The 16,459-nt window shown below is 31.0% G+C and overlaps 2 protein-coding genes across 4 annotated transcripts; one reads left to right on the top strand and one right to left on the bottom strand.

Moving 5' to 3' along the window:
* Nucleotides 1-1,115: 1,115 nt before the first annotated feature.
* Nucleotides 1,116-6,052, bottom strand: LOC123267346. Of its 3 annotated transcripts, XM_044731918.1 has the most exons (6): nt 5,899-6,052; nt 5,436-5,616; nt 4,340-4,541; nt 4,108-4,256; nt 1,847-1,880; nt 1,119-1,652 (listed from the first exon to the last, which is right to left on the bottom strand). In XM_044731918.1, the coding sequence occupies exons 2-6, from the start codon at nt 5,544-5,546 to the stop codon at nt 1,486-1,488; spliced, it is 663 nt and encodes a 220-aa protein (XP_044587853.1). In that variant the 5' UTR covers nt 5,547-5,616; nt 5,899-6,052; the 3' UTR covers nt 1,119-1,485. The 3 variants fall into 3 exon arrangements, with proteins under 3 accessions (XP_044587852.1, XP_044587853.1, XP_044587855.1); XM_044731917.1 differs by lacking the exon at nt 1,847-1,880 and having other exon boundaries at nt 1,116-1,652; nt 3,960-4,256; XM_044731920.1 differs by lacking the exon at nt 1,847-1,880 and having other exon boundaries at nt 4,176-4,256.
* Nucleotides 6,053-9,775: 3,723 nt separating this feature from the next.
* On the top strand, nt 9,776-14,794 carry LOC123267898 (glycine-rich cell wall structural protein 1.0-like). Its single transcript, XM_044732786.1, has 3 exons — nt 9,776-9,880; nt 13,129-13,642; nt 14,610-14,794. The coding sequence occupies exons 1-3, from the start codon at nt 9,776-9,778 to the stop codon at nt 14,792-14,794; spliced, it is 804 nt and encodes a 267-aa protein (XP_044588721.1).
* The last annotated feature ends 1,665 nt before the right edge of the window (nt 14,795-16,459 follow it).

A 16,459-nucleotide genomic window follows, 5' to 3' on the forward strand; every position in this document is an offset into this window, starting at 1 on the left:
GTCTTATTTTGATTTTATTATATTCGGTTTTTTATCTCATTCTAGTGTTGTTTAGTTTTGTAATTGTTGTTTTGTCATTAATTGGTCAATTTATTTGGTTTTCATTAATATTTCTGTATTTATATATTTTTTTCTGCCCTCCAGGCGGAAAGTGGCAACTTTCGGCCCGCTGCGCTAAACGAAATTGCCGCTTTCCGCCTCTGTCGGACAGAAAAATAGTATACAAACCTATGGCAGGAAAATAATAAATATCTCAGATCACATATATGTCGACCTCGGCTTCGCCTCGGGCAACATATATGTGTTCTGAGACATTTCTCATTTTCTTGCCACAGGTGTGTAATATACTATTGTAGTATTCATATTGTTGTGTAGTATTTTTGTTATTAATTTATTAATTTTTAGTTTACTAATTATTGTGTTACTGCTACCGTTGAGTTATAAGTATAGGAGATAGACTACAGATTTATAACTTAACTGAGATGCGTAGAAAATAGCAATAACAACAGTAATAGCAACTATAATGGTTATAGTTATAGTTATAGTTATCGTTATAGTTATAATTAAAGTTACAATTATAGTTTCATTAATAGTGTTAGGTATGTATCAGTTTTTATTATAAACACACTAAGATTTTGTCACATGACATCGCTGAACCCCATACAGATTATGGAGATGATATAACGTCGCAAATTATTATTATTATTCCTGTATGATCCTTTTTGAAATTAAGCTTCAAAAATTTGCCTTAATATTATTTATGACAATTTATTCATGTCATACATTCTAATATTTATCGTCAAGTACCACAATTGTTATTAGATTAAAATTTTAATTATAGTTTACGAACTCAAATATTTAGCGAAACACTTTCAAGAATAATACTGATAATAAACTATTATCATTAGATGACCTATCGTTAATAAAATATAATTAGAATCTATCAGTATAATTAGTTAACAATTAAAGTTATACTTATACATTACACTAAAATTTATCGTTTCCCGTTTTATGAAAATAATTGTGATTTAAAGACTTGATTTTAAAAAAAATTGGCAATAGTCTTATAAGTATTAAAACATATTTTTAAATAATTAACTTCACTACGATTATATAAATTGAAATACAACACTACAGAGTGCTAATAAAAAGTAAAAAAAAATATTTTGATTGAATTAACGCCATTAGAGTTATTAGAGTTATAAAACTTGTAATACGACACTATAGAGTGTCAGTGCAATGTAAAAAAAAATCATTACTATTATAAAACTCGAAATACAACACTATAGAGTGCCAATATAAAATAGAAAAAAATTATAGATAAGAATTAAGAAATCAACCATAGAATTATATAGTTTTAAAAGTAAAATAAACTTGTCATCGTATAATTACTATCAATGACTAAAATAATAAAAGATAATTTAAAATATTAAAGTCTCATTTTTAAATTAAGTAAAAGAGACCGGTAAACGCTTAGACAGATTTTTATCCAAAAGGAGCAACCTTTTTTGGGACTCCTCCTTGATCTTCTTGAGAGCTTCTTTTAGGTGTAACGAATCCTGATTTGTGGAGCTCGGCTGCAGTCATGGCAGGTTTGCCTGGTGCAATAACAATATCATCACTGTTGCGTACTATCAGATAAGAGTTTCCCTCTGTAATAAAAAAAAAAAGAAAAACAAAATAATGAGCATTCCATTCGTCGTCTAAGAAGATCTTACAAGCATTTATTATCGAATATTAAATTTCTTATAACTTTCGTTAAAAAATTTTCCTAATAGATTAATATTTTCATCGTAATATCAATTTACTATAAGTTAAATAATAATAGAAAATAATTAATACGTACTTGTATTAACGGAGCTCTGACACAATACTTTAACATTGTGACATGGGAAAAATTTTCTAAAATTTTAAATTCCGAGTTTTAAAATTATTAGGTTGGCTAAGATGAGGAAAAGCAGAGATTCGACGCGCCTGTGTCGCCCCAAGCAGCCTCCCGATCAGAATGACAAGCTCGAGGTAAAATTAGTAAAAGAAAACGCGCCGAATTTAAATTAAAAATTCAAATAAAAAGAATACCGGAATGAGTGTGAACTATTGTTGAATGCATGAGTGAGTGAGACTAGACTATAGCGATCAGACGACCCGCGAATTTCTACGAGCCATCGACGATCAACGCGACATCTGGCCGCGAGGATGGAACGACGAGAAAATTTGAATGGACCAATGACGACGGAGAGCGATCAACAACAAGTATGCGAGGCGCCATCTGAACACGAGGCTGATCACTAATCGAAGTATCGACCAATCATCGATCGCAACGGAATACTGGACGCATCCCGTAATACAACGGCCGGCTAGAAGAAGCTGTGAGCTGATTGTATGCGAGTTTTTGGGAACGAACCGAAAAGAAAAGAGCATGTGTTGCCGGGGAGGCAGCCTTATTAACGAGGAATTCTGATCTGGACGCCGTGACTGTGGCATCGTGCAGTTCTCTTTTTGATTATTTTTGCTGTTTAATTTTTTTTTTTTAATTTGTCGCTGACGTGAGTACAATTGTGTACATTATTGTGAAATATTTCGCCGAATTAATTTGGACACTACGACCCCGGACACGCCATCGCCGAGATATCGACGCTCTTCCGTCAGTTTTGCCGCCAACTTCGCCTATTTACCCAGCATCGCCCGAGACGTCTACGGTAGCTGCAGGGTAAGTCTGGTCGCTGTCTTTATTAGCGCCAGGGTGTCATCACCACGAATTTCGTCGTGTTAAAATAATTTGTTTATAATTCGAGTTGCACGGAATTAAATAAATTCCGTGCGGTATTTTTGAAGCTTAGTGACGACACTCTGCGGCACGGTACCGTTGAGTCACGTGTTTGTATGTGTGGAATATTTGGTCGGGATTATAAGTACTGTTTACCTACCTCGAGCTTCAAATACCCGACAAAGCGGCTTAGTAGATTGCTTTGCAAAATAAGTTGACTAATTCGAATACTTCGCATAATTTTTTTTTTTCTTGTCAATGTTGAACCATTTGGCGATTTGAATTATTTTGGATAATTTTGAGATCTTTATTAGGTTTTTGCGATTGAATTTATTATATTCTCTAGAAATTTGTGTATTAAAAAATTTTGCGATTGAAATTATTGGTTGAATTTTTCGATTGAAATTATTATTTTTTTTTAATAAAAAAAAAAAAAAAAGAGAAGACTTCGTAAATAAATTTTGCGGTTGTGATTTTTGATAAAGTTTTGCGATTGAGATTTTGTTATTAAATTTGGCAATTGAAATGTTTGATAAAATTTTGCGATTGAAATTTTTGATAAAATTTTGCGATTGAAATAATTATTTCCTTTTTAATTTTTGAATAAATTTGGCGAGTTGAGTTAATTATTTGTTTTGAAAATTTTGGAATAAATTTTGCGAGTTGAATTAATTATTGGTTTTGAAAATTTTGGAATAAATTTTGCGAGTTGAATTAATTATTTGTTTTGAACATTTTTGAATAAATTTGGCGAGTTGAATTAATTATTTGTTTTGAAAATTTTTGAATAGATTTGTCGAGTTGAATTAATTATTTGTTTTGAAAATTTTTGAATAAATTTGGCGAGTTGAGTTAATTAATTTTGTTTTAAGAAAAGACTTTGTAATTTGATTTTTGGTTACTCGAATATTTTTTTTTTTTTGTAATTTGTTTTATTTTGAAATGTTGAATCATTGCGTATTACTAGTTTTGGCGTTAGAATTATTTTTGCGTTAAAATAAGTTTTGTTATTAATGCGACATTGCCGACAGAATATATTTGTTGTTGAATAAACCGTTGCTGGATTAGAAGTGCACGCCTCAATTATTTTTTTTTATTGTTGTTGCTCTGATTAACCGATCCCCTCGTCCAATTTCGATTTCTTTGTCCGTCGATTGCCGTTATTCGATTTTTGAATCTCTTTAACACTGACCCGCCGCCCAACGAAGATCAACAGCGAGATTGACCCGTGGAGCATTGAGTTCCTGGCGCCCAACCAAATCTACGAACCAGGTAGGCCAATTAATTTTGTTGACCTGATCCGGTCCTGTCGACGCCAGTGCCGGAAAAGGCATCACAACATATACGCCTTTGACCAGTAATGGATTTGTCACGTAGTTTGCAATTTGTACTCGCAGCCGATAATTACCGTCGATTATTGCACCACTACCATGTGTACTACCGTACAATGTAACTGGGCCGAATGAAAGTTTCACCCATGCTAGGACGTCTAAGAAAACATAAAGAGGATCAAATTAATAACATTATTCGTTGAAATAATAAAATTATTTTATCGATAGTATAAATACTTACACATCTTTTTCTTATAATTGGGTGCGTCGATCAAACGTACTACTTCAATTGGAGCATCGTCGATAACCTCATCAAAAAGGTCTCCCGGGATATTCACCGCAGAAAAATTGTTAAGAGTCAACTCTAAGGGCCCAATAGCTTCATACGGGTTATTCAAAGTGACATTTCCTTGAGTTGTTTTTGCCCGTTCAATTGCAATAACCTATTAAGTCCATCATAATAATAATGAAGCTAAATTTCCAAGTTAAAGAATAAAATTAAAAAATTTTAAGAATTTGCCAAATCATCATTTTTAAATTGACAAAAAAATTAATGAATCACAGAGAAAGTTACAAAGCCTAACTGATAATTACTTTTCTTCTTTCTACTGTAATTTTTTTTATTTTTATTTCATTTTAGTTTTGTTTAAAATTTTTTTTCGACTTTGATTTTTTGTTTTTAATCAATAACTTTGATTTTTTTTAAATATCAATTTTTCTTTATAAAAATCAATAATTTGAGTTTTTTTCTATAATAATTTTGATTTAATTTTTTTAAAAACTAAAATTTTTTCATTTACTCATGAATAAAAAAAATTTCCCGCAAAACTATTAGTACAATGTCCAATTCTAATTTTCCTATTTCTATTGTGGATTTTTCTTTCTTCCATTTGATTTCAATTTTTATTCGACTTAAATTTGTTTTTAATCGATAATTTTGATTTTTTTAAATATTAATTTCAATTTTTTTTTTTTGATCAATAATTTGTATTTTTTTTTTTAATAATTTTAATTTTTTTTTTACTTATTTGACTTAAATTTGTTTTTAATCAATAATTTTGATTTTTTTAAATATTGATTTCAATTTTGCTTTTTTTTTAATCAATAATTTTTATTTTTTATTTTTTAAAAATAATTTTTATTAGTTTCCTAAATTTTTAATCGACTTAAATTTTTGGTTTTCGATCGATAATTAAAATTTTATGGTTTAATTAATAATATACTTTAAATAAAAAAAATCGACTGAAAAACTATTATTACAATTTATAATTCTAATTACTAATTTTTAATAAAAAAATTGAGAGTAAGATTATGTACTATTAAATACTAAAACTTACCGATCGGTCACGAATGTTGGCCGAATGGACAGTGGCCATTTGTCCCCAGAAAAGGACGCGCACCTTGCTGGAACTCCCATTGCTTACGATGATCTTGTACAACGATGTCATCTCTGTGCTTCCTTTTGATACCGGCACTCTTTTGGTGCCTTCAATCTTGTCCACGAATCCTTTCAATTCTCTGAAATCACCACATATAAATGAAATACGATCGAGAAATCTCATAATGCATGCATTTAATTGACTATTCATTTAGTTATTATTAACAAATACATAGCAAAAGACTGATATTTTTTCGAAATCTTTTGAATGAATAAATCGTTATAAGCGAATTATAAAACATTTTGCACGTGTAGCAACGGAAAAAAATTAGAAATGCAATTTGATAATAACTACCCACTATCAAAATAATTAAAAATATTATATTATATTTAATTAATATTATTTTGAAAGTAATATTTACACAGTAGGGTCATTCGTAACCCAATTAGCTATTTATTCGTCAAACGTAAATCCGTCTAACATCGCCTGTCTGTTAACGGCAGCCATTTCAAATTTTTGTACAAAATCACGAGCGACGTCCTGCCTGCTAGAAGTCCGGATCGGAAAGGACGCTAGTAGCATGTTGAGCGGCAAATTGGGTGTAGGGAAAATAGTGGGGGTATGGAGTCTATACAAGTGTATATGCAGTCTACATCAATAAGGGTATAGATTAGATATTATAAAAAGTCATTCATGCAACTTAACGACAAAAAAATTAAGATGTCTCTATTGTGGAACTGTGGAATTCCACGGCAATAGTAATTTTTTTTATAGTTGTTATGCTTCCATCTAGTGGATGTTATTTTTATTTATTGAAAACTTTACTTACTGTAGTTCTTTCGCCCGGGAGTATTAAAATACTCGGTTTCAGCGCGGGAAAGGAATAATTTTCACACTATTATATAATATATTTCTATTATATTTACATACATTTATTTATAAATTATATATATTGCAGTGGGTTAATATTTGTATTTTGCAAATTAGATTAAGCTTATTACTATTTCTATCAATCTATAATTTATTAAAACAATGAAATAGTTTAATAGTTAATGTAAGAGATAAATATCATTTAATAATATTATTTTATAAAATCTTATTCTTTTAACATTAATTAATAATTATTTATAAGTTGGATACAGGATATAAATTGTGAGTTTAATTTTTATATATTTTGTTGCAATATTATATTAAAGCAAGTTTAACAAAAATATGTTATTTAACGATCTTATTCTTTGTTAGATATTTGTTACGTTATTATTTAGTCGTTGAAACAAGGGATCATAGAATTTTTCTCACACGTGTCTTTTATGGCTTTTCCTCAGAATCTCAAGTACCTAAGGTTTCTCAGAACTCAACTACAATGTCCCTTTGTACTCGACAATAGCTTACATTTATTTGAAACAAAATATACTCTATAAAATAAATATTCAACGATACGGAACCTAAGCTTTCTAATTTGGACAGTGTTCACTATCTAAATTATGAATTAATAAAATAATTTAATATAATTTAAATTACATTTAAATTTGTACTTCACTGCTGGTAGCGTCATCTGCTGGATGTATCTAGAGGCATTACATAGTACAGTGAGTGTAGACGCTCCTTTTGTATTTCAGTGTAGAGTGCAACCTTATAACGTTAAAAATCTAGTGAACTGTACTAAGTTTTGTACATATATTATACATTTTTTTTTTTTAACTATTATTTATAATTTATAATTTATAACTAAACTTGAAAAAGTATTATAATTTTATAATATTGTATATAATTTGTATATATTTTGTATATATAATTTGTATATAATATAATATGATATTGTATTGTATATTGTATGGTTTTTGATATATTGTTGTGTCGTTTTTGTATATTATAATTACCTTCAACCAATCATGTAACGAATAGTTTGTGCCACATATTATTTGTATATTTTTCATCTAAATTATAGAATTGGATAAGAACTAATCCCATCAATTAATAAGAATAATACCTATATTTTTCTTCTAATATATATATATATATATATATATATACCATTTAGGGTGATAATGGTAACTAACTCTAGTTTAGATACAAGATTGTAACAGTTATTATAAATATGGTAGATGCTACCATCTAGATGATTTCTACAATCATCTAGATAGTATTCACTACCATAGGGTTTATGGTAAAATTTTTTACCATAAGTAGATAGTAACTGCTATTATTTAATTTTTTCCGAGTACAAATGATCTACGCAGCGGATTTCTTTTTCGTTTCCTTTCCTATTTCGGTATTTCTGTCGGTGATACGAAATCCATTTAAGACGAAAAAATTCTTTTGCTTACATGATTGTAATTTTTTGCGATTTTTAGCTATTTCTGAAGGTTTTTCGCAGTATACTAAAAATTTAGGTCATGTGCGGACTAAACTTACCACAAATTCTGATTTAGTGCATCGAAACACATTACCCTAGGTAGGTCTGGTCAAATGTACAAACCACTTTTTTCTTGTTTGCAAAGTTCAAAGTCTAGTTCTGCAAAAGGAAAAAAAATAAAAATTTTTTTTTCAAAAGATATGCAAATTCAAAATTTCGCGATTTTTCCAGTTTTTCGATTTTTTTTTCTGTAATATCTCAAACACTATTATAGATACAGGAATGAGCTTTCGTTTGTTTGAAAGGCACACTTGGGGCTATTGATAAAGAAATATTTTATAAAAAAATTTTGAAAAATGCCAAAGTTGTCAAATTTTGAATTTTTGAAAATCGTCAAATATGACGAGCGCCAATAAAATTTTGGCTCAATTTTTTTTGTATAATACCTTGTACTGATCTTAAAAGATTCTGGAATTTTTGGAGAGGCGTTTTTGGTTTTTAACCCTAGACTGGTCAACTACAATATTATATATCTGTTAACTTTTTTATCATTTAGAAGTAGCAAAAAACAAAAAAAAATTTTTTTTTGAAATTCAAAAATTTATCATTTTGAAAAAAAAAACCCCTTTTCAAAAATTTCAGGATCTTTTAAGATCAGTACAACGAAAGCTCATTCCTGTGTCTATAATAGCGTTCGAGATATTCCAAAAACAAAATTGAAAAACTGGGAGAATTGCGAAATTTTGCTTTTGCATATCTATTGAAAAAAAAATTTTTTTTTTGGCAGAACTTCGTAATATGATAAAAGAAAACTTCTGACCAAAATTTAACCAAATCGAAAGCAGTCGATTCCAACTATTGGCTGATTTAATATGGTATGACCCATATAGATTTAGTAATTATAAGCCTATGATTATAGTAATATGTGCAAATTAAAGCTTCTTGATGGGCTTTTATATGAACTTTATAGAAAGTTAATAAGTTTTTCCAATCAAAATTTATTCTAGATACAAGTGGAAAAAGAGTGATTTTTTTTTTAAATGTATATCAACATTTTCTATATTTATCAACCTAAGAGATTAATTATTTAACAAATATCAAAGATGAAATATTTTTTTTCTAACTATTCAATTTTTTTTTACCGTATTTTGATTTTTGACAGTTATTAAAAAATAGAAATAGCGTAGTAATAGTAATAATACAATAATTTAATAATACATACTTCTTCATACGGTTGTTTAAACTTCTTTTTTGATACGGCTCATGGTTTTTACCAAAAGACTTATTTTTTTTTAATAAAGGCATTATTATTTATGTAAATATAAATTAATCACAGTAATTTTTTAATTTTTATCACTTGAAAAAAAGCTCAATTTGTCAATATGTCAAATGACATAAAAAAACAAATGAGATGCAAATTTAAATTTTAATACAACGTGAATCAAAAATTCAGTACTTGACGAGAGATAAAAAATAAAAATAATAAAAAAATAAATATTAATTGCCCGTTGAAAAGTCATTTAATATGATTACATTGTTTTTATATTTATTTAAAAGACATGAACAAAGTAACTGCGATAATAAAAATTAATTTTCATAAGTTTTTGTAATAAATAAAAAATTACAAATATTCAAGTTAGTGGAGTTGGTATCATGAGTAGCAATATAAAACCTTGAAGTAAAATACAAAATAAATATTTTATAGAATATTATATTAAATAAATAATTATTTATAATTATAAAATATTTATCTGTATGATAGCAGGCATGATTAGTACTTTTTGTTCTATGGGTATTTCCCTTGGTAACAAATAAGAAGATACCACAACTGCCATCTAGCAGATTAATACTTAAATAGTAGCAGCAGTGACATCTTAGCCTCTTTAGACTTATGGCGCTGTGAGTACAAACAAATATATATAAATATATGGCCAATTATAAAATGCTTGAGGATAATGTGTTCATTGGTGATAGACTTTTAACTTCCAATGGTAATGCACCAAAACAAGCTTGCAAACATATAAAAAGAAGTATTGAGTACTTGTTGGTACTGTGATTACTATATTTTAAAAGAAATAAATGAATATCAAAATTTATACATTAGCTGTCAAAAGAGGTAAGACAAATATTCATTTTTTTACTGAAGATTATGTACGTTATATTGAATATTTTAAAGCAATGAAGATAAATACTACCCAAGCGGCATAAATTTTTTTTGTTAATGTTTTGTTGAATTTAATTTGACGATTATTAATTTTTTAACTTCTTGTTGAATAAAATCTACCAAAAAGTCAACATTTTTTTTTGTGACGCTTGGGTTATTAATGTTATTTAAAACTTAAAATTTAACAGTGCAAACTAATTTTTTTCAGCATAAACTATAAAACATTAACATGTCTAAAGAAGAGATTGAGCTGACGGAAACTCTTTCAAATTTCAATCTAGGCAATCCAGATGTAACGGGTAAAAAAGAAATTTTTTGATGCAATAACTCTAGAAATAACGTTTTTTAGGTAGATTTCTTTAGAAATCTATCTGTTGTAGCCGGTTTCATGTCGTAATTTAGAAAAAATTTTGTCATTACATCGAGTAATGTAGAAAAATCGCATTGGCTCACAAGTTTACAAATGTATTTAAGTATGTATGTATGTTTGTATATATCTATATACCTATAAATATCTATATATATATATATATATATATATATATATATATATATATATATATATATATATATATATATATATATATATATATTAGGGTGCATTTTATTTCAACTACTTTTTTTCTTCGGTCTCATCGTGAAATTTAGTTGCAAGTACCCAAAAAAAATTCCCTGAAAGTTCAGGCCCTTAATATTAATATTAAGTCCTCGACCTAGGCGTGTAAAGATTTCCTATTAAAAAAACATGGAAACTCTGATTTTTTATCGGTAAATTTCTGTATTTCAGTGCCATGTTCTAGCATCGTTTCATCCATGGACTGATTTTGTTCAGAATTAAATGCGCTACAAAAGTGTCTATTGCGGTCAAGCCGTAACTGAAACCGGCGAGGTAGTACAGGCCTCTAAACTTGATTTTTCCATGAAATTCGCGTTTCCTTGCATTTATCTTCCGAATGACAAGAGCTATACAAAAAATGTCAATGACAAACTTGTAGAAAATTCAATTTCCTACAAAAAAGTTTTAGGCACAAAATCGCTAAAATCAATATTTTCAGTGATATCAAATAATAAATTTTTTGTAATTTCAAATTTTCATCGAAAATTGCGTCAAATTATAAGAAATATCTTTTAAAAATATCATTAAATATCTTCAAAACTAGTGATTTTAGCGACTTGGTGCTCGAGACTTTTTTGTAGGAAATTGAATTTTTTACAAATTTTTCATTCACATTTTTTGTATAGCTCTTGTCATTCGGGAGATAAATGCAAGGAAACGCGAATTTCATGGAAAAATCAAGTTTAGAGGTCTGTACTACCTCGCCGGTTTCAGTTACGGCTTGACCGCAATGGACACTTTTGTAGCGCATTTAATTCTGAAGAAAACCAGTCCATGGTTGAAGCGATGCTAAAAAATGCCAGTGAAATACAGAAATTTAAAGATAAAAAATCAGAGTTTCCATGTTTTTTTTATGGGAAATCTTTACACGCCTGTTCCGAGGACTTAATATTAATATTAAGGGCCCAAACTTAAGGGAATTTTTTTTTTTGATACTTGCAACAAGATTTTACGATGAGATCGAAAAAAAAATAGTTGAAAAAAAAACACACTTTTGATAATTTCTGTGGTAGTTTGGAGAATTAAAAAAAAATAAAAAATTAATTAATCGTCGGCTCATAACATTAAAAAAAGCCATTCGGCGACACCCGATATGGATAGGTAGATTTTACTTTTCATAATTTTTTTTGAAATTTATTTTATATTTATTTATAATTTTTTCTATTAATTCAGCTATTCAAAAACTGTCCTCTGACGTAGAGAAAATAATGAAGATTCTTCAACAGAACCATGACGCCTACAACAGGCAAAAGAACGCCATTGGATTGTTGTAGAAGAAGCTGTTGGTTAAGGTTAGTACCTCCGCGACAGTCCAGATAAAAAATTTTGGCTCACCATCCTGTACTCGTCGACTACTATATTCTCTATACATGTACACACACACTACGGTTTCAGTGACCAGCGGCTGTTTTTCGTATTCCTTCTCCTAAAAATGATTCTCTAAAAGTGAAATTTATTTTAATTAAACTCGAAAATTACACGGTAAATAATTTTTATTTTTTTTATAATTGTTCGAAATATCATATTCTTCAATCTACTAGGTTTTCGATAAAGTGGTGAAATTCCTTCGATGGAAAAAATTAAAAATACTGTCAGTTTCCCACGCTTCTCCTATGTTACATGTACAAAAATATCATTTTCAATTGCAATTATCTCAAGTTAGGTACGGTAAATCGTTTTCAAATTTTAACAGCATATGTATTATGTATTTAATGACTTATATATTCAAAGTTTCGAGGATTTCTTAAAATATTGTTTTCATAACCGTACTACCTTAAACATTCGTCAGTAAGTTCCTTCCCAAGAAACATAAAATCAAATAAAATTCTTGAGCGAGACCCTGATAGCCATCTTAACTCAAACTTTTATTCAATCTACTGCCGAAATTTGTAGCTAATTTGATGAAAAAAGTTGCAAACCAAACGTTTTTATTTGAGTTGTCTACAAGTTACACTGCAATTTGACGTCAAGACTTGCAGTACAAGTATTTTATTCAAGTTGTAATACAATTTAACCAAAAGTTCGGTGTTAACTTGTATTCAAATTGGGGCTGTAGATTTTAGTCAATTTGTTTACAACTGTTGTACTGTAATAATTTACGGCAAACTTGATGTCAAGTTAACTGTAACTGCTGAAATCCAACTACTTTAAATCAAAGCGTGGCTATCAGGCGAGCTTGTGCAAAACGAATAGTTACAAGCGTCTCCATCTAGAAATAGACTCAAGAATTGTACATGACTTTTCCATAGTTGCACTGAAGAATCTTGCATGCAGCAAATGTTTGCACATGGCTTGAAAAGGAATAGACACAGATATGTAATTTGTTGTTATAAGACCGAGTCAAATCTTTGTGGTAGACTTGCACAACATCGGCAATTTCTACCTGTAATAATTATCTGCTACAAGCTCCCTAGATAGAACACGACGCTAACAACTATCGAACTTAAGAGCAGTCTTGCACAAGCCTAGTAAAGAATTGTGCAGTATGATTTGTTAATTTTTTTTTTTTTTTTAGAATGACGATGATGAAGAAGTAGATGAGGGAAGCGATGGCAGAAGAGTTGGACCAGGAGGAAGAGAAGAAGGTGGTGAAAGAGGTGGGCGAGGAGGAGGAAGTGGCCGTGGAAGAGGAGATGGCTGTGGAAGAGAAGGTGGTCGTGGAAGAGGAGGTGGCCGTGGAAGAGGAGGAGGTGGTCGTGAAGGAAGAAGAGCTGAAGGTGACCGTGGGGGAAGAGAAGGTGGCCGTGGAGGAGGTGGCCATGAAAGAGAAAATGGACGTGGAAGAGAGGGTGAAGGAGAAGGTGGTCGTGAACAAGAAGGTGGCGTTGAAGTTGAATATGACCATGGAGCAGGAGGCGGCCGTAGAGGAGGAGGAGGAGGTGGCTATGGAGGAGAAGGTGGACGTGGAAGAGGAGGAGGAGGTGGCTATGGAGGAGAAGGTGGCCGTGGAAGAGGAGGTAGAGGTGGAGGAGAAGGTGGCCGTGGAGGAAGAGGTGGAGGTGATCAGTGGCAAGACGATATGGAAAAGGGTAAGCATTATATATATGTATATATATATATATATATACTTCTTAAAAAAATTAAGGGAGCAAGAAAAAAATCCAAATTTTTGGGGGATTTTCAACAGGCTGTAACTTGTAGTAAAATGGTCTTACAGAAAATAAACAAAGGCAAATTGTAGCTCTAAGTGTCTAGTTTTTGGATTTGAGCTTGAAAATTTTTTATTAAAATTTTTTGTCGATTAATCTTAAGAAAACCACCGAAAAAAAAAATTATCGAAATTTTTATAGTTCTCTTTTATAATTTACGGACTTGGAAATAGTATATTACACATCTAGGGCAGTAAAATAAATAATGTCTCAGATCACATGTAATTTTTGTCCGAGGTCAATAAACATGTGATCTGAGGCTTTCTTATTTACTGCCCGTGGTGTGTATACTACACTGATAGAAAATTTATGTTGACTCAAGAGATATTTTGTTGATCTAAGAATTTATTTTGGAAGACAAATGATTATTTTGCTTTAAGAATTTCTTGTCTTGATTTAGATTTTCTTGGCTTAAGATCTATATTATGTTCAATCGATACATTTAAGTTTTTCAATCAGAATAACATTGTCGTTTAAAAAACTTAAAATAATTCATCTAAGTGAATTTCAAAAACTAAATAGTCTTTAATTGTTATACCAAATAAAAATTATTTATTGGAAATAAGTAAATTAATGAATGACTCAAAAAAAAAGCCATTCTTAACACAAGTCGGTAACATGTTGAATCAATGTTATCACCTATCTTGAACCAAGAGACAAAAATTCTTGAAAGAAATATATCTATATCTAGTTTCAAGAGTTCAAGTTTTGAAGGAAAAAAGTTTTTTGAATCAAGATTATTTTTCTATCAGTGTATTTTTCTCCTCGACGGAGGCGGAAAGCGGCATTTTCATTTAGCGCAGCGGGCTTATATTATTTACATTACTTATATTATTATATTTTACAGATAAGATGCAATGTAAAAGAGGGAGCAATGGAGGGCAGAAGCGGAAGATGAGGAATGAGGCCTACAAAGTCGTGCATCGTTATTTGAAGAAATTTAAAAATAACAATGAGAATGATGATGATAATAATGATGATAAACGTTTTCTTTTCCGTGCAGGCCCAAGTTTTCATTTTTACAATTATTAAATTTTTTTTTTGTATATTTTTAATAAACATCCTTTATTTTATTTTAAAAATTATTTATTGAATCAGTTAATTTTGAGCTCTTAGAGCTCAAAGGGATGGCTCTTTTATGCTTTTGAGCTCTTCGAGCTCAAAAGTCTGATGTAAGTTTCACAGAACACTTTTTTTTGAATTTTCAAACCACAATCACTTTAGAATGAATTTATCTATTTTCACGCAATTGGCAGCATTTGACGCAGTTTTTTCAGCCTCATTAGGAATGTTTGAGTTTGAATTGATCGAACTAGGAATTTTGGAGCAATTTCGAAAAAACAGTTTTTTCGGTTTTCTTTCGTTCACGATATCTCTCGAACGAATAAACTGATTTTGACCAGATTGGAGGCGATAAACGTGGTTTTTTGATGTCCAAAGCTGATAAGTTTTTTAAAAATCAGTACAACCGTTTAAAAGTTATTCCAAAAAAACAACATTAGAAAAAATTTTTTTTCGTGGTTATTTTGAGATTTCTCAAAATTGACTTGTCCGAATAGATCTATATTGTATTCAAAATCAAAGTTTGGTCAAGCCCTTTCGAAAGATACAAACCGCGATGAAATTGGTTTAGGCGTTCAAAAGTTATAAGCGGTTCACATACTTTTACACACACACACACACACACACACACACACACACACACACACACACACACACACACAGAAAAACGGTAGAAATCATCAAGTTGAGAGTCGGAGAACAAGAAATCACATCACAACCATTTATCCGTTATCTGGGAGTGATGCTGGATGCACGACTCAACTTCAAACAGCAGGTGGAACATGTCAGTGCCAAAGCGTCAGTAGTGAGGGCTAGTCTCGCACGGCTGATGCCTAATATCGGAGGCCCAATGCAGAGCAGGAGGCTACTATTGTCATTAGTAGTCACATCAGTGCTCACTTACGGAATATCCATTTGGGCTGATGCACTGGAAACCCAAGAATCATGGAGAAAAGCTGGACCAATATACCGACTGAGTGCCCTACGAGTAGCTAGTGCCTTCCGCACTATATCAGAAGAAGCAGTGTGCGTCATTGCTGGAACCCTACCTCTTAGAGTTCTAGCAGAGGAAAGACGGGCCCTTTACCAACGAAAAAGGTCAACTGCACTGAGCCCGGAAGAACTTAGAATTAAAGAACGGCAGAAGAGCATAGGCCGATGGCAACTACAATGGGATACTGCAGAGAAGGGTAGGTGGACGCACCGTCTCATACCTCGGGTCGACATTTGGCTTAACCGGAATCACGGTGAGGTCAATTACTATCTTACGCAGATGTTGTCGGGACATGGGTGTTTTCGAGAGTATCTACACCGCTTTAAGCACGATGACTCTTCGGAGTGCCCGTCCTGCCCAGGAGCTGCTGAAGACGCGGAGCACGTCTTCTTTGTATGTCCTCGTTTCGATCCACAGCGTGAAGAACTGGAGAGGATCCTGAACCAGAGAATGCAACCAGATTCACTAGTAGAAGCAATGTTGTCATCAGAAGCTGCCTGGAACGCTACCAACACGTTTGCAACAGAAGTCCTTAAAGACTTGCGTTCCACCGAAAGAAAAAGAGCAAATAGCAGAAGATAGAAGGAAGATAGTTAACACCTTAGCCACCAGAAGGAAGAGCAGTAGCTAGATCCTCCCTT

This window comes from Cotesia glomerata, linkage group LG6 (assembly GCF_020080835.1).
Source record: "Cotesia glomerata isolate CgM1 linkage group LG6, MPM_Cglom_v2.3, whole genome shotgun sequence".
In the NCBI taxonomy this organism is placed as follows: domain Eukaryota; kingdom Metazoa; phylum Arthropoda; class Insecta; order Hymenoptera; family Braconidae; genus Cotesia; species Cotesia glomerata.